The sequence below is a fragment of the Falco naumanni genome, chromosome 11 (assembly GCF_017639655.2).
Source record: "Falco naumanni isolate bFalNau1 chromosome 11, bFalNau1.pat, whole genome shotgun sequence".
Classification (NCBI taxonomy): domain Eukaryota; kingdom Metazoa; phylum Chordata; class Aves; order Falconiformes; family Falconidae; genus Falco; species Falco naumanni.
Window position 1 is genome coordinate 3,999,774 of NC_054064.1, and position 21,080 is coordinate 4,020,853.

The 21,080-nt window shown below is 39.9% G+C and overlaps 1 protein-coding gene across 1 annotated transcript in view; it reads right to left on the minus strand.

Annotated features, from left to right (window-relative positions):
- Positions 1-21,080, minus strand: part of HMCN1 (hemicentin 1) — a 202,261-nt gene that overhangs the window by 63,626 nt on the left and 117,555 nt on the right. The window contains exons 38-47 of the mRNA XM_040610626.1: positions 20,109-20,285; positions 17,459-17,610; positions 16,551-16,674; positions 12,491-12,666; positions 12,094-12,190; positions 10,070-10,192; positions 8,190-8,351; positions 7,191-7,472; positions 5,858-6,025; positions 2,182-2,295 (exon numbers count right to left, since the gene is read on the minus strand). Coding sequence (XP_040466560.1) covers positions 2,182-2,295; positions 5,858-6,025; positions 7,191-7,472; positions 8,190-8,351; positions 10,070-10,192; positions 12,094-12,190; positions 12,491-12,666; positions 16,551-16,674; positions 17,459-17,610; positions 20,109-20,285 — 1,575 coding nt within the window. The remainder of the gene's footprint in view (positions 1-2,181; positions 2,296-5,857; positions 6,026-7,190; positions 7,473-8,189; positions 8,352-10,069; positions 10,193-12,093; positions 12,191-12,490; positions 12,667-16,550; positions 16,675-17,458; positions 17,611-20,108; positions 20,286-21,080) is intronic.

A 21,080-nucleotide genomic window follows, 5' to 3' on the forward strand; every position in this document is an offset into this window, starting at 1 on the left:
AAATAATAAAAGACACAAAGTAGAGTGAAGAAGGAAAAGATAACTGAAAGAGGTTTGTATCTCACTTGACTGGAATGGCAAAGATACTACTACTGCAGTGTGGCTAAAAGCTGGCCACCGAACAGGACACACGGGGAGATGCGGGTGAGCAGACTTCAGCGTGCAGGAAGATGTGGCCAGTACTGGCACGGTCACCAACTGGTGATGCAGTTACGATCAAATTCCCTGCTGTGACTGTACAAGTAATGCAAAACAGACTTTTGTATGGTTTCTAGTGTCCAAATGCAATGAGACAAAGATGCATTAACTACTGAAGGAATTAGGTGGGGGAAAATACAACCTAAAGCCATAAAGTTCAGGACTTGTAAGTCAAGTCAAAAGTTACTATTCATAAACAGACCAACTCATCACTTTGGCCCCAAAATAATACAGTAAGATGTCAACACGCATTAATTTCAGAAATCTGACAAAGCCACACCAAATACTTTGCAAACGCATAAATATTATGCTTATTACACCAAGCTCTCCATGCAAACTTGCTCGCCTTTTGCACCTCCTACGACAATTTAGAGAAACACTGGTATGTCTCTGTACAGTTCTTAGTTACAGTCAGCCAGTGAATATTCTGTGTCACTATCAGGCCACATTCCAGTAACTTTCCTCTAGAAAGACAAAGAAATTACCGGGGGGAGGGAAGAGAAGACTGAACAATGGAATTTTCCACTTAGCCCACTTGAAATCAGCTTCACCGAGCATTTTTCTTCAAGGCAAACAAAGCCTATGCAACAGAGATTCCCAGAACCCTCAAGAACACCCTGCTACTAAAATCTTCCAAAGAAAACAGTAAAACAATGAATGCTTTTCAGTGTTTACCCATCTCTTCCATTCTACCAGAGTTACACTTCCATGAGCTCATCAAATAAACATGAACTGACATGAATGTGAGTTATCATTGACAGGCCGAGTGTGCCTAAGTCAGCTGAAGGCAAAGGAAGCTGACAGCGCTCAGCACCTTAGAGAAAAGCAACTTACAGGAAAATGATATACAGTAATGCTGTAAGACAACCTGCATCAGGCCTGGTAATTACTGATAAAAATAACAGTTACTAACCTGAAAAGCAGTATTTTCGGGGAAAAACACTGGTTTTATTTTTAAAAATAAGTGACAAAATTACGTATTAAAAGTTCCAAATAGCTGTCTAAAGAGCTGGCTGTGCCAGTCCTTGTCTAAATACATTAGCAGGATCACCCACTACCACACTTGGTTTATATCCTTCCCAATACCAAAGGTTCTACAGACTGAAGGCTTCCACTGGATCAAAGATCTTTATTTTGCAGAAACAGTTCCAGCTCCAGTGTTTAATGTCAGTGTTGGTTCTGGCTCTGCCTTCATGTCTTTGTTGCGAGAGATTATTACCATCATGCCACTCAGCTATACATATTATACCCAGCACTGCTGGTTTGAATTCATGAGTAATATCATACAGCGTTGCATCTATTTGCATTTGAGCACTAGATACAACAGTTACATGAATTTCATATGGTTTCCTGGGGCCGTAGTTTTCTTTTGACTGAAATTCAGGCCGGTGCCAAAAGAAATAGCACTATTCCCCTGACCCCTCGACTCTCGTTATCTTCCTTTCACCAAAACTGGCATTTATAGGCTGTGTGCTGAACCAGCAGGGAACTGATCTGGCTGAAAGCTAAATTGACCAGGAAAACACAAAAAAGCCACCCTTCCAGATCACCTATGAACTGATTCACTTGTTCATGACACCCAAGGGATAGCGAAGCTATGAGCAACAAGAAAGAGAGGATGGGAATCCAGCCATGGGCATCTCCGAGACTTCTCTCCCACTGAAGCAACAACCTGACTGAAGCCAGTTACGTGGACACAGCTCCTTTTCAGAAAAGAAACAAACAAACCACAAAACTGAAGTAGCTGCCATTTACTCCAAATTATGCCCAAAGAATCTTCCTTTTAAAACTAACAAACAGCAAATTCACATATAGAAGTAAGTTCTTTTTAAAACCTGATTTTCTGAACCATGTTAGCAAATTCACTTTTCCCCCCTCCCCTAAGGATGTATGTTTTAGCATAACAATTTTTAAAATACCAGCAAAGGACAGGGCAGACCCCCTTATCATCTTCTACTATAATTAAAATTATCACATACTTACCCAGAATAGAAAGGTCAAAATCCTTCCTCACTTCTCCTGCAGCATTGGTCACTACACAGGTATATTGACCTTCATCTGCTACACTCGTGTGTGTCAAACGGAGCGTTCTGCCCCCTGACGAGAAAGCCAAAAAACATCAACATTGAAGTCCTGCTCCAACCAACATGCTCCCAAACTGTCTGTGCCAACCTGTAACTTTCTTTTTAATGTTTTGGGTAAATTTACAGCTCTGATTTTCTTTAATGTAGTCGATTTATTTAATATGCTTTCTTTTGTTGAAAAACAGGAAGAGAAAGTGACGGACCTTACTCCTACTCCCATCATTTCTTTATGTCTGCTCAGGCCCTCAGCTCCTCAGTGCTTTTAGATCTGTGCTTAATACTGATCATACTATTCCTTCTAATTAGTAACTTACAAACTACCCTGACACATCCCTTTTTTTTTTTCCCCCCTCCAGAAATTACATTTAAGTGAACTGTGAGGTAGTCAGACATTTTCCAGGAATTTCTGGATGAAGTCAGCGAGCAACCAGAATGATCACTGCAAAGTTCAAGACCACCTGCAGCACTGGCACAGAGATGGAACACGCTCCACACAGGTCACTCAAACTACATGCAGGGGTACAGTGCACACATGATCTATCGATCGGTGCAGACACTTCGGACGTGGAGGGAACGCTGTGTTTGCAATATGCAGGATTTCTGCACGTACTCCCATGCAGGGAAATGGGACAGAACACAGTGCCTCAGGCACCGGGAGTTCCTGAGTACTTTGCTATACAGAGAATCTAAATGACTATATGGGAAAAATAACGAAGCCTCATCAGAGGTGGCTGGGTATGTATACATAAGCTTATTTTTATCAACACATACAAACAGTCCTTAAAGTTATTTGCACATATACAGATAAGGAATAAAATTCCACCCCTCTCTTTTAGCATTTGTATTAATTGTGCCATCAATAATCATGACAGGTGACAATAGTACTGGTTTACAAGTAATGTTTTAAAATAACAGATTTCTCTTAACACTATAGCAGAGCAGTTGCTGGAACACATTTGCACAGGCATGCTAGTTTAAAAGGAAAAAGATTTGCAAGTATATTTGACCAAAGGACCAAGAATATCCCTGCTTTGCCATAGCAGAGTTACTTCTCTTTGCTTCCTTTTTGGCAAAGGAACAGCAAAACAAACATCGGTGAGCATCTAAGTGTGAAAAAGAATGTGGTGGCCATCCTTTGGCTTTTTCCAGTTTCTCATTAGCAGCTCTCACATTATCAATGATTACCACACAGTACCTCACATCTGAACTGTGCATCTCCTGCCTGCAGATATCCACAGGGTCTCATTATTGGGATACATCCCAGAAACGTATGCTCCTGGTCAAGGGGTTTGAAGGAAAAAAAGATGCTGACCTGGGTAATGGATGTGCCTCTGCCCAAGGAATCCCACCTGCTGGGGGGAGTCCTGTGAGACTGAGGAAGGCTCAGGAGCAGCCTCATGTGCCCTTATCCCTTCTCCCATCCACACGTGAACAAGCCACATAAGGAAAATGAAGCAGATACCTGCCTGCAGGAGACACTGACTTTCACTGGTATCACATACCACAGCACACCCAGGGCTCCAGTGCTCAGGCAGGACAGAATTTTCTACATTTAGCTAAAACTTATTAAAAGCTAAAAGCTTTTCTCCTTCTTAAAGCTATTATACAGCTTAACGCATGGTCTGCAATGAAAGCAGACATGGTACAGTGGAATTTTTTTTTTTTTTCCTAAAGGATATATAGGAAGCATCATCAAAAGAAAACATCAGTGTAATATCTGCATTAACAGCTTAGAAGTTGCCAGCAGTGTGTCCACACATTTAAATCATCTGCAATGCCAAGTATGTTTTCAATCAACAGAACCAAAATCTTCCTTTGGCAAAGTATTCCACCTCCTAAATTAGCTAAGAGGGGGATTTTGTTATTGTTTTTGTTTTTTAACAGCTGTACAAGCACAAATAAAGTTCCAAATGCCATGTTGGCTACAGTTCACTACCACAACTTGTAGTTTTCTGAAGCACAAAGTTTGCTGGAAAACAAAGCACTAAGTTCTGGCACGTTTCCCCACTCCCACTGCAGCTAACGTTCAGGGACAATAAACATCTTTTTGTCTCTCACCCTTCTTGACTCGGCAATTCGGGTGGTGAATTAGTGTGGGTGTAGAAATCAACAGACAGAACAGAAACAGTCAGGCCCAGAAGACATTATTTTTGTTGATGGCAACTTCACACAAAAAGGAATGCACACCAACCAGATAATAATCAGACACCCACTCCTTTTTCCATGTGCCATATGTAAAAACAGGAAAACAGAGGCCAGGACTACCTGTAATGTTTAAAGCTACACTGATGAAAAAAAATCCTGAAACATTTCAGCTTCAAATCCAGTCATAGCTGAGCTTATAAATACCTTCCAGTTCCTTTACCCATCTGACAGTTTTCTTGTGCTCATGCTGTACTTTGCATGGTGGCTATGTCAGAGTATTAGAAACTTCATCAAAACTTATTTTCATGAGATTTCTAGCTGTGAGGGCAAACCCAAGATCAAAGAAAGATCTCAGTTGTAACCAAATATTTAATTACTTCTACACCCTCCACAAAGCTGAGCCCCAGACATATGAAGTCAACGCAAAACGTACTGCCTGCCTGGTATGCATTTTCCATTTGTAATCTCAAGGGCTGCTAACTCAATTTCCTACTGTAAACACAAAGCTTTAACAGCACTGTGGATGCCAGTCAAGTACTCTCACTTCTCTGTGGTATTGCAGGAAGATATTTTTTACAGAAACAGATACCAAGCCACTCCTATATTTCAGACACCTCTGTCAATTACTACCATCATAAAGAGGCACCTGAACTTCTTTTGTAGGTTATTCCAGCCTGAAAATTGAGATCCCTGATGAATTTGACCTGTTTCTCTGCTTGCCTACCATAAGTTTCTCCAGATCCTATGGACTAGCCTTCCTGCTAATGCAGTGTTCTGTGCTGTCTTTGACTGATCATCTAACTCCAGTTTTTATTAGATAACATTCTGAAGATCATATTCACTTAGCTCCATGGCCAGGGAAGTATTTTACATGCATTAATTTCTGAGACTCATGAACAGGTTTCCCTTTGTTTTAATAGACAGAGCCACAGAAGTGAAAGATGTCTTCTGTTTACTGTCATTTGTATTCATTCTCTCAAAGATTTTTCCTCTTGAAAACATGTGAAGGGGAAGAGGTAGAGAAAACTAATCAAATGAGAGCGTAACGCAGTATACATACTGGCACTGACAAAGCAAGAGTTATCATCTACCATACTTCTGGAAATAAGCGCTGGACTAGCATAACAGCCAGGATTACAGTTTAATCCACGTCACAGACCAAACAATTATCACGCCTTTGGCCCATGCACATAACGTTTGGCAACAACTTCAAACGTTTACACTAGCTACTCACCAGGCACTCCGGCCAGTCTGACCCCATTTACTGAAAAGCTTGGAATCGAGTAACAGCTTCTCTTCTCTCCTTGTTTGTATAGATGATTAAACCAAACCTTCTTGCATGTGAAATAACAGCACTGTAGATGCAGAGGGCCCTTTGGCCCCTTCCCTTTTTTTTTTTTTAATTTTTAAAATGACTACAGCTTTTGTACCTGAGAGGATTCGCACTGAGTTGTTCAAAGTGACAGGCCACCCATTCTTGAGCCATGTTATTGATGGCAAGGGAATTCCTGAAGCTTCACAAACCAGAGAGATGGGATTCTTCTCCACAATGCTAACGTTTTCAGGCATCTGCAGGTAACCAGCAATACTTGGGGGAACTACAGAAAAGAGTAAAGGGAAGTCGTATTTCAGCACAAATAAAAATTACTGTTCCTCTCAAAACATTCTGTCATCCAAATAATAATTCACTAAGACAAGCTTAGCAAGTGAAGAACTACACAACTGAGACATCTAATACTATGCACTCATGACAATTTCTTACTGTTTAACAGTATGGAAATATTAAAATCCAATTTTATCAGTTCTATTACCTTTATTTCATGGCTTAAGATTCATAGCAAATAACAGTTCATAATAGTTCTGTCCATTCTACATTAATTATAATTTCCAGTATCTAATGAAACACTAGGGAAAATTCTAACCCTGACAGAACTATATGCTTTTTCTAATGGAAAGAATAACCCTCTATTAAAATAACTACCACAAATTTATTTTTAGATTTTCTCTGCTAGGAATAAGAGTATTTCCACTTCAGAAGCAGTTCTGCAGTTCTACAGTTCATACCTTAGAACATAAAGCCTGAGGTCAAAGCCTGACCAACATCCTCCAGCACTCTGAGTAGCTTGAGGAGGTTTGAAGTTTCTCTTTACTACCCAGAAGTTTGATAAAACAGTACAGCAAATATTCCAAATAAAAAAAATACAACTAGTCAATAATTCTGGCCTCTTGTTTTCAATAAGAAGAATTCCTGTGTTAGTGTAATTCTCGGATCAATGCCATGAAGTCAAAATATGGAATTAATTATAGTTGGAGGTGCCATCTTTCAATTCCTCTGATTATCCACTTCCCTCATGTAGAATAATCAGATACTTGAGATTCGGGCCATCCTTGGGTAACGGTCCTCTGGTAGTGGCCACAAGCAGGGTGTTCTTGGTTAAACCCTGATTTCTATCTCCAATAGAAAACTCCCCATCATGACACTCGCCCCAGTATCATATAAAATTATACCGTATCTTGGTTTTCGCCTCTCAGGAGATGGAGCAGCTGGGGGTGGATTGATATTAACAGGGACAGAGGTAAGTTTTTTAAATTCAAGATTTATAGAATTGGGTTTGGATTTTTGTAATGGTGCAATTGAAACTGCATCACGTGTAAAGGCTGCAGTATATACAGGTGGTGCATTTAGCTACACAACTGTTTCCTGGATGTCCTTGGGTGAATTTGACGTCTAATTTGTTTCTGCCCCATTTTGCACATACTCACCATGAACATTTAAGTCGTATTTTCTGTCAGAAAACCCTGCCACACTGGCAGCAACACAGACATAGCGGCCAGTGTCGGACACCTGGGCATTTTTCAGTTGAAGCAAGCGACCATCGTGAAGTATCACTACGTCCCTTCCACTGCCCAGCAGACGGCCATCCTTCATCCATGTGATTGCTGGTTCTGGAATGCCCTGTACCTTGCACTCCAAGGAAATTTCATTACCTTGGGTGACAACAACTTCTGATGGGTGGCTACCACTGTTTAATATAGTTGGTCGAACTAAGAAAGAAAAAAAACAGTGTAGAAGTCCACTGGAAGGCACATTTCAAGATCTTCACCTGTTTCTGAACAGAGCAATAAAGTCTGACAGATAAGCATTTTAATAAAGACCAGTTATGGCAGGTTACTGCTGGCAAATCAGTTAGGAGCACTCTGCAATTCATAGCATTTTCCACAGGAACAACAAATAACCTCCTCTCATCTTCCTCTATCCCATGAAGTAAAAGTATTTTTAAAAATGCAAACAGGAGAAAAAATAAAATTTAAAAAGACTGCCCCAAACGCTGTCAATCTCTACAGACTTTTGAAGATTCTTCTCTTTCATTGGATTGTTTTAAAACACCTCCTTTTATTCCTGACCAAAATACAGAAGTAGCAGTAAAATCTTAGGGAAATTCAAGTTCAGTTAGTTGTCATCACTACTACAGTTTGATGATGAGAAACATTACACTACCTAAAAACATTACATCCCTAATCATCTGTGGTCAAATGCACTTTCAACAGGCATATGGCAATGCCTTGGTCAAGCTCTGAGTCCAATTTGCCAAAATTTTAACCACTTAACATTCTCCTCTGAGTACACTTAAATTGTCCTATAGCTAGACATTACTCTCCGAAAATCTTGCAGCTTAGCATCACTGTAGTGGTAACACTTTCATAATGTAACTCTGTTGCAGAATTGGTAAACCATGAGCAGAATTTTTCACGGTAACTTACTGTATACTTGCAAACTGTATTCTTTCTTTGCACTTCCAGCTACATTTGAAGCAATACAAGTGTAAGATGCAGCATCAGACTTTTCAGCAATTGAAATCTGTAGCTGTCTGCCTCCAGATAATATCCGCACTCTTCCAGAAAGGTCAGCCACCAGTGGAGAGCCTGCAAGAGACATTCTTTCAGATAAAAACATAGAAAATGTAATGAGCTTGTTCACATGGCATAAAGTCTACCGGCTCATTTTAAAATTACTGAGCTGCACAATTGTTCATTTTCAGAACTGCTCTTTCAGTCTTCCCAAATATCAGAAACTTTATGCAAGTAGCTTCTGAGAACTACCCATACGAACTGCCAACCTCGTGGCGTACAGCAACCCGAGCTAAAGCACAATAACTCACCACCCTCACATCCACCCAGAAAGTTTTGGACACTTCCACTGAGCAGCAAATTCAACACTTCCAGTAAAAGCTGACTCACTGTCCAGTATCTAACTGTCTCACCCAGCACAGCCAGCACTTAGAAACATGTAATTTAGTTTTCACCGCCGGACCATCTGTGTATTGTGTGTCACACAGCACATGCGCATAGCCCAGGAAATCCTCAGCAGAAACGTGACAGCAAAATAATATTGTGTTCTCTGATCAGAATTTTCAATCTTGGAGACCTCTGATTAAGCAACTATCTTCATCTTTACAAACTGCAGGAAGACACTGTGAGAACAGGAATATACCTGCCGCTGGTAACTCTTACAAGCTGAATTTTCATTTCCCACTTGTGCATTTAAAATCCTCTCTATGAACAAGCACACCAAATGTCAAACATGATGAAAAATCTGGCTCTCGAGTAACATCCAAAACTGCATTACTTTCCAACTGCCCTTCTAGACTTTCCAAAAGGTTTAAGTTTCCTTTCTGCCATTTAAGTGTATACGCTTTAGCCTTGCAGTACATTATTAGAACATGCAATTTTGGCTTCCAAGAGACAGGATTTAAAAATAAATTGATAAACTTTGTTTTCACTGAAAATTCTATGCATTTGAAAAAGTGTTTTGTAATTAAAATCTGCTCTTTCCACAAGCCAAAATTAATTAAGGCAGGCACATACCACACTTAATTGTGTCATCTAGAAAAACACAGATGAATAGGCAAGTGATTAATAACACTTTTACCACATTGGAAGAGACCAACATCATATTTTGTCTAATATTCTGTCTCCAACAGTGTCCATGTTTAAAAGGAGGTGCTAAAGAGCACCTGCATTTGTCTATGGATTCACAAGGAAGTGTTTGTCAACGTTACTTTAACCCCTAAAGCAAAAAGGTGTGCAGACTGCTCTTAAATATTAAGATGGGATGAGAGAAAGCTTCAGTAAATCTCAAAAGCAATTACTACAACCAGATGTATTTTCATCACTTGGCAGCATGCCGTGGCTGCAATTTTAAAAATAACTCAGAGAATAGGGCTATGTTATGGACTGGATGACGGGGCAGAGACCCTCAATGCAACACCCCAGGACTCCACAGTGACTCGCAGCCCTGCCGACCGGGATCCACAGGTAAGTCTTGTCGCACCGTGGTAAATAAGCATATTGAGGGGGGTTAAGTGCTTCACAGTCCATTTTTAAGGCAGCTCAGGCATCTCTGCACTGTGCTTCTCCCACACACCTTTAGGAACAACAGCTAATCCAAGGAGAGGTGAGTTAGAGACAAGGGAATAAGCTACTACTGCCATTCATTTTACTCAGTATCGGGACTGTTTAGATATCTGCATGCTTGAACTCCTCAGAACACACCATCTAAAATGTTCACAGGAAAAAAGAAAACCCGGTAAGTCAGAATTAGCACATTTTCTTTATAAAACAGACAATGGACAGTTACCCACCGTTCTTTTTCCAGGTAAGACTGGGTGGTGGGATGCCACTAGACTCACATATCAGGCTTATCAGGCTCCCTTCAGTTACAGTCAGTTGAGAGACGTCATCTGAGCCATAAATATTTGGTGACACTGAAAAGAAATGTCAAATAATTGCAGCATTTGAAACAAAACATTATCAGCCAACAACCAGACCCAAATGACCCTCATACACATTTGTCTTGTTAGGCTCTGAAGCAATTGCAAGGGTTGTATTCTCTTGCTGGCAATGCAAACCAGACCCTGGGTAGGGAATAATATACTTACGGCTGACTGCATCTCTCCTTCCAGCCTCTGAGGTCTGGTGCGTGCACAGGCTCAATTTCTGGCTGACTTTTGAGTGGACTTCACAGAACAAAGCCGTTTCTGTGAAGGATGTAAACTGACTCCAACTCGAAGAGCCTGCCACATTCACAGCCTTAGCTCATAAAGCTCTAGATATTACTGCGTGTCCCTGCCCGTGGCATGGGGGTTGGAACTAGATGATCTTTAAGGTCCCTTCCAACCCAGACCATGCTGTGACTCTATGATTAGGTGGAAAGTGACTTTTAAAATTCAGCCTAAGTTTTTCCTTTGAATTTTTCCTGCATCAACACACTGACTGCCACATCCAGTGCTAAGGACCTCATCCCTTTGATTGCCTACTGTAGCAGAGTGCCAGCTTTGCTCTACAGCTCTGACCGCAAGCCAGCTGCAGACAAAAGGGACCACCGTTTTCACTCTGATTCTCAAAGTCTTAAAGAACTTCGGTTCAATCACTAGGGAAGGGATAATTGCCTTCTTGAAATCAGGGAACCATTTTTACCAGATGCAAATAATATAGGCAAAGACCAAAAAAAGCAGAGGAGAATGTAGGTTGAAATTGGTGAATAAAATTCCACTAGCGAATAACTTATCCAGCACATTTTTAATGCACATGACAGTAGACAGCTCCTCCTTCTGACACTTCAAACTCTTATTTGGCAGCAACCAGATGGTTTCCGAACAACTGACCGCAAAGGCCTTTATTGTACTGGGTACGTATGAGTTTCAGAATGACTGACTGCTTTATTGTACTTGCTTTGTATTAAAAGCTTACTCCAGCAAAGCTACTAACTAGCAAAGAATTATCCCTCCTCTCAAAATCCTACTGAAAGGGTCTCACTGAGCAAAAGAACAAATCCATACCCCTCCAGCAGCAAAGGTCCTCTGCAACACTGCAAATCTTACAAATGTGGGGAGGGAGAGAGGAGAGCTGAAGATGACACGCACAGTAAATGGGTATATGCTTTAGCATGGTAATACAATCTCCACCTCTAATTTAAACACCAGGAATGTTTCTTTTTAATAAACGATGACAGATTTCTGTACTAAAAATTGTAGTTTTATCATTACAAACCCTGTTAGATAATTCTAGCCTTGTGATTTCAAAGCAAAGCAAGAAATTGATTTGTAATCGCAAAGAAGGGCACATTTCAATTTGCATACGGGAAGAAAATTATGGTGCAGAAAACACACTCAAAAGAAATTATTAAAATAAATGTTCTAAGCCACATTCACCATCTAGCCGCAGAAAAAAATTTACTACATCTATTTCTGTATGATTCAGCATTGATAACTTTGCAGAGCAAATAAAGCTAGGTAAACCAGGCTTTCTTAATCTGAGTTTCCACGCTTCAGCATTCAAAGAAATGGGAAGTTGTTTTTTTACTTTAAATGGCACTCAAGTGCATAAATAGGAACTACGGAGACAAAACCAGTTAGTTATAGCTCTAAACTATTATCACACATGCAATCCTAGCCAGACAAAGGGCTACGAAATAGCTAGTATTAATTTAGAACCAAACCAAAGCAATTTGAAAAATGTGCATGCTTTCTTGTGACTGTTAAACTACAGAAAACACAGTAACATCTCCCTGCATGAACCTCAGCGGTTGCGTGTTTTATGAACTATCACATCATAATTTCACTCTGAGGCCCTTTCCCATTCCTGGAATAAGCTTAATAAATCTTACCCCAAATATTGACATTATAGTTCTTTTCAGTTTTCCCAGCAATGTTTGTCGCTTCACAAGTGTAACGGCCAGTGTCCTGTACTTGAGCTCCTTCAATCTAGCAAGAAAACAAAAACCCGGATTTCTTCTTACATTGTGATACATGAAACTTGCAGGGAGAGGTTGCTCAGGTTTCAGGTTTTATTTTTACATCTGTCTCCTTAAATATTAATACAACATTACTCCTGCAAAATCTGTACGCAAACATCCAGGTGTCCATGACCTCCCTCGCTCCTCACCCGCTACTCTCTGTTGCGCCAGAGGGCCCAATGCTATCCAGTCTCTAATGGATATCTAGTACCTTTCACAGTAACTCCCCAGAAACCAATCACCACCGGAGCCTGGCTGCCCAGTTTACCTTCAGTACACTTCCATCTTCAGAGATGCTAAGACCTGGCTTCTTCAGCAAGGGTCGTCCGTCTTTGAGCCACGTCAGCACGGGTGGAGGAATAGCATTGCTCTGGCAGAGCAGCTCCACTGCTTGGCTGATGAGCACTGAGACATTTTGTTCCTCCCCCATGATGTTTGGTGGAACTACAACAATAAATCAAAACAAAGGACCTTTGGCCATTGTATATTTTCCAGAGTAAAAACACAGTGTGGAATTAACAGTCCTCATTTAACAAAAATAAAATCACAGTCACTACATTCCTGACACACAACTTAAGTCTCCTTTGTATCACAAAAGGCAGCAAAATAATTTTTGTTTCTTACAAAATATCCTCTACACAAGATAGATGCTAGTGAGATACCAGAAACAGAGAAACCAGGTAGATAAGCCAAGACTAGCAAAAAATACTTGAAATATAGACAGAAAGGCAAATCACCTGTATATAAAAATGGGGAAGTACATTCCTGCTAGAAAGAAAAAGACCTGGTGAGTGAAAAGGCTCAGAAGATAATAATCAGACCCAGACGCTGAAAATGTCTTAAACTGTTCCAAACAGTGCCAAGCCGGATACTCGGCTTTAAGGAGAATTCTGACTTTAGGAAGAATTTTGTCCAGAGGTGGCTAAATAGAAAACAGAGTAAGAACTTACATGGCTGCAGCCAAGTGAATGGGTTAATGCCTTAATCATCAAGTCATAATACACAATTACTTTATTGTCTGTTTTGTGTGGTACCTGCTAGCTAGTTATTGCAATTGTTGGCACTGAGCACTATATTTAGATTTGTAGTACTGACTACAGTTTCAGTGATAACCCCATTGTTACACTATTATTTCTGAATTATAGGGTAGAAAAATCAGCTTTCAGCATGAAAGTTTTCTGTGTAGGATTGAAAAAAAAAATGCATGCTTCTGGACATTTAAATTGAAGCCAATTAGCTGTTCTTGAATAATGTCAAAATTTAACAACACTTTTTTTAACCTCCTTCTGTAAAATTATTTGTGTTTGCAGAGTCAAAAAGACAAAGGAACTGAGAAGGCAACTGAGAACTAAAGCTTGGAACACAGTAAGCCAGCAGTCTTCCATGGGGAAAGTGTTCATGGTGGGAGTTGAACAGAACACGGAGGAAATATTAGACCAATGAGATGAAATAACTGAAAAGATTAAAGCCTGAAAACTGTTTGCCATGTATGGCTTTGTATCAATATTCACAGCAGAACTAAACATCCTTTGGTAACTGCACGCCGTACCATCGGGCAGAGGAAATTGTCAGACTCCTCAGGCAGCTCTGAGTTGTTGACAGAACATTGCCATATTAAAAGTTTTAAAGTAGTTCAGTGTCAGACACATGCTGACTTGGAAAACAGCAATTAGTGGTGGGGCTATCTCACCCTCCACTGCTGCTGCTTACCACCAGCTCTCTGCCAGAGGTCCCCTCTCCCAGATCAGAGCCGGGGACAGAACTGGAGGCACTTGCCATGCACATGCATGGATTCCCTTTCCTTTCTTGTAAAGTAAAAACATAAAGCATGTTCACTGTAAACTCTTGACATTAATACAATGTTAGATCTGCAATTAAAATATTTACAAAACCAAAACGCTTATAGCGAGGATTACTTTGTCTGGTTACACATATCCAGTGGGATTTCTATGCTTGTTGTGTACTAAGACTGTTCAGTTTGCCCCAAAACAGTTGACCAGGGCCAAATATAAGAACTTTGATTGTCACATTTCATTCGCTTTGTAGTTTCGCAATCCGTTACTCCAGAAATGGCATGCCTGATAGCTCAAAATATTGGGGTAAGAAAGGAAGCAGTGGGACTGTCTGTGAGAAATACTCTGGGCTTCGCTCTGAACAAAAAGATACAGAATTAATTAGCACACACGAGATTATAAAAATGTCCCAAAGTGGTACTCAAGTAAACCAGCAATACGGTTCTCAAGCTGTCCCGAAAAAAATTATTAACAGTAAAGCTTTGTTTTTCTTGCACAGGAAGGACTAAGCAGGGCAGCTGATTTCACAGTTTGGAAATAATTTAGGGAAAAGTCTGGTCTCTGTGGATAAGAAATATAGTAACTGAAAAAAAATCTGTTTATCTTACTTTCTTTGTAGAATTCACAAAGGCTCAGATTCTTTATGAGTGTTGTGGAACTGAAAATTGGAAGCTGATCCATTACTGCAGAAGGCAAACTTATTTCCAAATACATTTCCACCAGTTACTTTTCCTCTCAGCTAAATTAATTGAAATATGTTCAAAAGGAAACTGAGTTTATGAAATAGAGACAGACACTAAAGCAGTTGTTTTTGAAGGAACAGGATTTAAAATTAATCTAATTATGCTCATAGTAACTCTATATGTTACCCAGATTGCTCCAACTCCTAGACTGGCTCAATGCACCACACATTTAAACCATCTCAGCTCCAACTGCACTCCAAATTATTTTCCTCCTGTGACTTCTTAATTAGATTACCCATATGAGGCAAGTCCTAAGAGTAATATTACTTTTTGGTGACAGCCTCACTCAGGATGGCCCTGAAGCTGAGCTCAACCCTGGCCAGCTTCTAATACAACAGTGATTTTAAACATACACAACTTCTAACCAACTCTGAATTACATCTAGCTAAAATGGACAGAGGTTCCAGAAAATAAAAAGAGAAATAACAAACATAACCGTGCCACTTGTGTGGTTACATATATGTACACACCTGTCCTCAGACTCCAAAAGGGACCTTGATATTCCCTGTTCTAGGCATAAAATGTTCCAGCCTATGTTAACCTTGAGCTTACTTGCCATGCCAGAGTCCTGACCTTCTGAACTGCTCCTTGCAGATGCAGAAGTAGCCATGACTCAAGTCACAAGTATCCTAACCACAGTGCATTTTACAAGGAAATCAATTCTGAAAGCCAAACTCAAAAACAAGTAACCTGGCCAGCTGTCCTTATTCACCTTAGAAAACATCCAAACTTTGAACTTTTCTTGCAAGATTTTCCAGACTTCTGCTTAGGATTGCCATAAAGCTGGAGACTGGCAGAGTTAAAACAGTTCTCACTTCACTGACCTACTGAAAGCAGAAGCAAAACCACAAAGGCTCTTCAATTCCAAAACCCCCTCTCCACCTCCGGTACCGTAAGATTTCTAAAACAAATGGCAGATCATTGTTCATCTTCATTTCACCGGTGTACAAAACCACTGAGCTGTCCAAGGAAAATTAAAACTTGCTTCAGTCAAACTTGCTGGCATTCCTCCTGGCGGTATGCCATGCTCTTTGGTATCTGCACATCATGGATGATCTCTAAGAAGGCAATATAAACTGGCATCTTCTACAGGTTACAAAAAATCAAGACAAAGCTCATACAAGTTACAAGCAATCAGAAGGAAGGAAGGAAGGAAGGAACATGAGTTCAGGCAAAAAGATTTCAGAATTAACTTATGACATCATCTGAAAATGTGACAAAATGCAAAGAGCTATATTTCCTGGTTCTTGAAAGAGACAAAGTTGACTGGTTGGGCTCAAAACAGTGTCACTATCAGCACTGAAGAAGTCACCACTCTTTAGGCAGGCATAGCAAGGCTTGCAAATGGAATGAAAACTAGGGAGCTGTGCAGCAAATGCACATTGACTTATTCTGGTTCAATAAAGACAACTGAACTCTGGCCCCAGTAACATGTTTTGCCCATGGGATCTACATTTATTTATTTTTTTTTTTTACACAAAGACAAACATACTTTCTCCTATCATTTACAAATGAGCCATTAGGTATTAACCTTGTAAATTCACTGTTGCAGCTACGTTTCTTCCAGGATACACAGAACTACAAACATATTTCAGTACACGTGTACATATGTGCATGTGTATATTTTTACTTAGGTGCACATACATCCCTCTGCATCACTTTGCTTTCCATTAAAGGTTGGAACCATTTTTGATCCATGTTGCTAAAGGTCTGGACCACAGTGTGTTTAACTAAAGCTCCACTAACAGCTCTCATGACCAAAAAAATATAGGTGTTTGTCAGAAAATCTCACCATAAACTCTGAGATCAGTATCTCTTTGGCTCTCGCCCGCAGCATTGACTGCGACACAAGTGTATTTTCCCGTGTCACTGATCTGAGCGCTAGTCAACGCCAAGACTCGGCCCCCCGACAGAACCTGCAATAACAAGCACAACACGTTCAGAATACACGCCTCAGTGGAAAACAGAAGCGGAGAGAACTATTCAGGTTTCATTTCAAAACGAAGTACTTGTTTTGCCACTGCTTCCCACCATGTCTCTGCTCCCTACACTCTTCCCTGTACTTTATTGTTCTCTTTTGATTTGGATTTGCAAAAGCAGAAGTCTGACCTCACGCAAGTCCATAGGGAACTCCAGGCACTCGCAAGTCCCTGCGGGATCTGGACATTCCTCCCTCTTATCAGTTTCAAACATCCTGTTACACAGTTTGTCTGTGCCCTGAGTTGCCCCCATAGTATACAAATTTCCCCTTTTCCTTTGTATCATAAAATTAGCTTTCAAAAAAGCAGCCGTGCCCTCTTCTTCTAACTCTGAAATATCTCCTTATATCAGCAGTTAGTCTCTTTTTCTAAATTACTGTTTTATGTAATGAGATACTACATGACCTTGAGCTCTGTGGATCTCTTCAGCATAGGAATATGGTCCAGTTGCCTTTACTGGCCACTAAGTGAAAAAGTTGTTGATGCAAACTCTTACCAAGTATGAAATCAGTTGAAAGGACTACCTTATTTCAATATAGACATATCTTCCACTTCACATAGTACGTACTGGAGCTAAACTTGCACTGATAACCTCGAGCAAAAGGCCGCATACTTTCCTTTTAAATCCTCTAACTTACATCTGTTCCATTAAACTGCAACCGCTTAGAAGTCCCCTACTACAGCAGGAAACAGCACAGGTCGCAGGACTGGAACCCAGTACCTGGAGTCCATCGCTGTAGCTGGAAACAGGGCTACCATCCTTTAACCATGTTAGAATAGGTGCAGGGATGCCTCTTGCTTCACACTCCAGTCGCACTAGATTATTAACCACCACTGTCACCATGTCACTGCTGCCAGATATTGATGGTGGGACTGAAAAAAAAAAGAAAAGAAAAGAAAACAAAGCTGTAACAGTTGCATAAGGGTATTAATCACAATGAAATTAAATGGGCCGCTTACTTTTGGACATTATTTCTCTCTCTGCAAGGCACTTCACTGCTGGAAAGGTTTATCATGTTACTCCTAGTGAACTCCTGTCATTTGTTTGCTCTGTGCCAAATCCCACTCTTGCCTTGCATAAGCAGTCAGATAACTTCACTGAAACTACTGTGAGCAAGGTAAGCAGGACTGGGCCCACATCCCAGAGGACAGCTGTGAAACCCAGGAACCACAACATAAACCCAGAAAATATTCCCTCATACTTTTATAATATTTCATTTAGACCTTGTGAAAGGCATTCAGAGTGGTGGGGATTAAAGAAAGAAGTTTACCATATAAAAGGCATAAATCAAATGCATACACAGAGTAATAAATTGGCCTTGCAGAGCATATGTGAACATTTACCAGATTGGACTGTATAACATCTGCCTGTCTGATGGTAAAAAACATCTTAATGGAACATCTCAAAACACTATAGGTATACACTCCAGCAAATTTTGTAGAGCTATATTAAAAAGGGAGACAAGAAGTATTAAAAAAGGGAGATATTTCATTTATCAGGAGAATCAAAACAATTTTATTTGCTCCTACCACTAGTAACTTAGTAATAAAGCTTTACAGTCAGTATCAGTACAAAATGTAATACTTGAAGTCACTCCTAGAAAGAGATGAGAACAGTGTGATATACAATACTTATCCTATGTGAGGAAAAAAAAGAAATTTATAAAATTCTGTGCTGAAAATAAGATTCATAAATAAACTCAGCAACCTCTAACAGAGTGTAATTCAGGCTACTTAATCTTAGATAAATTCCAGTAATAGCAGAAATGGCAGGAAAAAAAAGCAAGTGTGATTTCATAATATTTCTTCCCCACAGACATGCACACAGTTCCCCTGTTTCACTACAACAGCATCCATTGTTCTCATATGCCTGAAAAAGTTACAGTGGTGAGAAAGAAGTGGAAAAAAATGAATACAATGAAATCATATTGAATATACTAAACTGGAATTCAACCTGTTTCCTTCAGCAGGCCTGCCTAGTTCCATTTAATGTTAAGCTTGCAGTATCAAGCATTGTTTTTAATGCAAAAATGATCTGACAATTTCTGCCATAGCTACAGCATCCACAACACTATTAACAACAGCAGCTGTTGAATACAGCCAGTAACTGACCAACAGAGCTGCCCATTCACAAGGCAACAGGCATACAGTAATCTAGAGCAGGCTTTCAGTAAATGCAGCATAACTGTTTATGCTCGACACCTCAGTCTGTTCTCCATTAAGTGGTCATTCTTGCTTCCACTATTAAAAGGAGGAAAAAACCCTCAATTTTTCTCTTCTCAAATTCATAAACTGTAAGTAAACTGGATGATAAGTCTGTGCATGGTACATTCAAAAAGCACTCCATTGTAAGCCTGGAACGACACAAGGCGTAATAAGTAAATTCATGGATAGGTGTTTCAGCTTCCTTTGTGCTATTAGTTCTGGCTGCCACTGCACATATTCAGTTCTAGAAGGGGAAACAAACAATTTTATGTGTCTAAGTCAGAAAGTATTAGTGCCCTAGAAAACTCTGGACATATCTGCTGAAATTCCACCACCCAGAAAAAGACAAGTGTATACTTAGGAGGTATTTTTCATTTTTCGGTTTAACCAGAATAATGACCTTAGTTCTAAATATTTCCTGTGAATTAATCACTGGGTGGGGTTAATTGCCTTTGACCATGTCTTGAGCCATCAGTTTTTCCCATGATGGTCATTAATTCCATGGAAACGTACTGCCCAACTCATTATTTGTTAATTAACTTTAATAAGAACTACATACTCTGTGTGCATCTCAGCTGGGGACACTGTGCCAAATTCGGGCCACAGTTTTGCATGGAAGACTCCCACAGAAAACCAGCCACATGCATATGCATGTATCAAAGATAAAAGTTTGGATTATAGCCTCATCCAAAAGCCACTGAAATCAGTGGAAAAGCTCCAATTTGGCTTTTGATCAGGTGTCTCATTCTGCAAACACCCACATTTCCACTTCATCTTATTAGACAGAGTACATTTTTCTTTAAAATTCTTGGATTATGAAAAGAGCATTTGATCTGTGTCCTTTCTTTATCTGCTTTGAGCTTTAAAGTCATCTACAACAAACCCCAGCAATTGCAAGGCCTTCCAAATTGTTGTAACTCTTCCACAAATCTGGTGTCTCTGCTCATTCCTTCTGAAACTGACTTCCCTTACCACATCTTCCCAATTCAAAACATGTATTCTAATGTCACTGAAACACAGAAGAGTGAATTTTCTTCCCTCTGACCCCTGCCACATCTCTTCCAGTACAAAAGTGTGATGAGTGACAATACGTCTGCTAAGCGTGCTTGAAATTTGAAAACAAAGGTGATGCATGTACGTGGGTTTTGTAAGTTTTTAATACTTACCGTGAACCTGAAGACTGTAAAGCAGCTCAGCTGTGCCCGCTGTGTTGACAGCCACACACTTGTAAACACCAGTGTCAGAGATCTGAGCGCTCTCAATCTGCAGAACCTGCCCTCGGTTCAGGAAAGTGGCACTTGCAGCACTGGTAAGTGGACGATTGTCTTTGTACCACGTGGTAGCTGCAGAACGAAAGGGAAGATGAAAAAACTGCCAAGAATACCCCCATCATGAACACCGGGATCAAACAGTCTTCAGACCATTCCTTCTAAGTTTTCAGATACACAACACCAACATTTACAAACCAGTATCAATATTTATTGTTATTAAATACAATAAAAAGGAAGTAGAAAATGAGGAAATCCGTAATATTTGTTCAAAATACAGACCGTGCTCACAGTATTCAACAGCAAATTTGACACTATCATTCATGTGCACCATATATTTATGAAAAAAATATTCTGAAGTTAAAATATTATCACACAAAGCATACTTATAGGGTGTTTATTCATCTCATACCAAGGTCAACAGCAGCTGTTTAAAAATACACAATAATATGTTCTATGTAATTTTTTCACCTTTTACCCTAAAGCATTGCTGCATTGAACTGAAGCACCTGGGAAAGTTTACAGAATCAAAATGCAAGCAACCAAACCAAAGTTGAACTGGCAGGCTGAAAAACTGAAAAAACAGAACCAGAAAGCTGACATTACTCCAAAAGAAAATTTTATAGTAACTTGATAACCAACCAAATTTGAGGACTTTTTTGCATCTCAGCCAAAAGATGGCACCCTCCATCAGTAGAATGTGTAACTAATGCTTTACAGGCATCACTTCACTGTTCAGTTAAATGAAACTGCTATTTACCGAGTCATTTTCTGTAATACACAAGTTTCTTATGAAAGACTCACATTCAAGAAGTAATCTGGTCTGACTGATAAACAGGACTGCTGACATGCTTCTCTCTTCCACAGTGT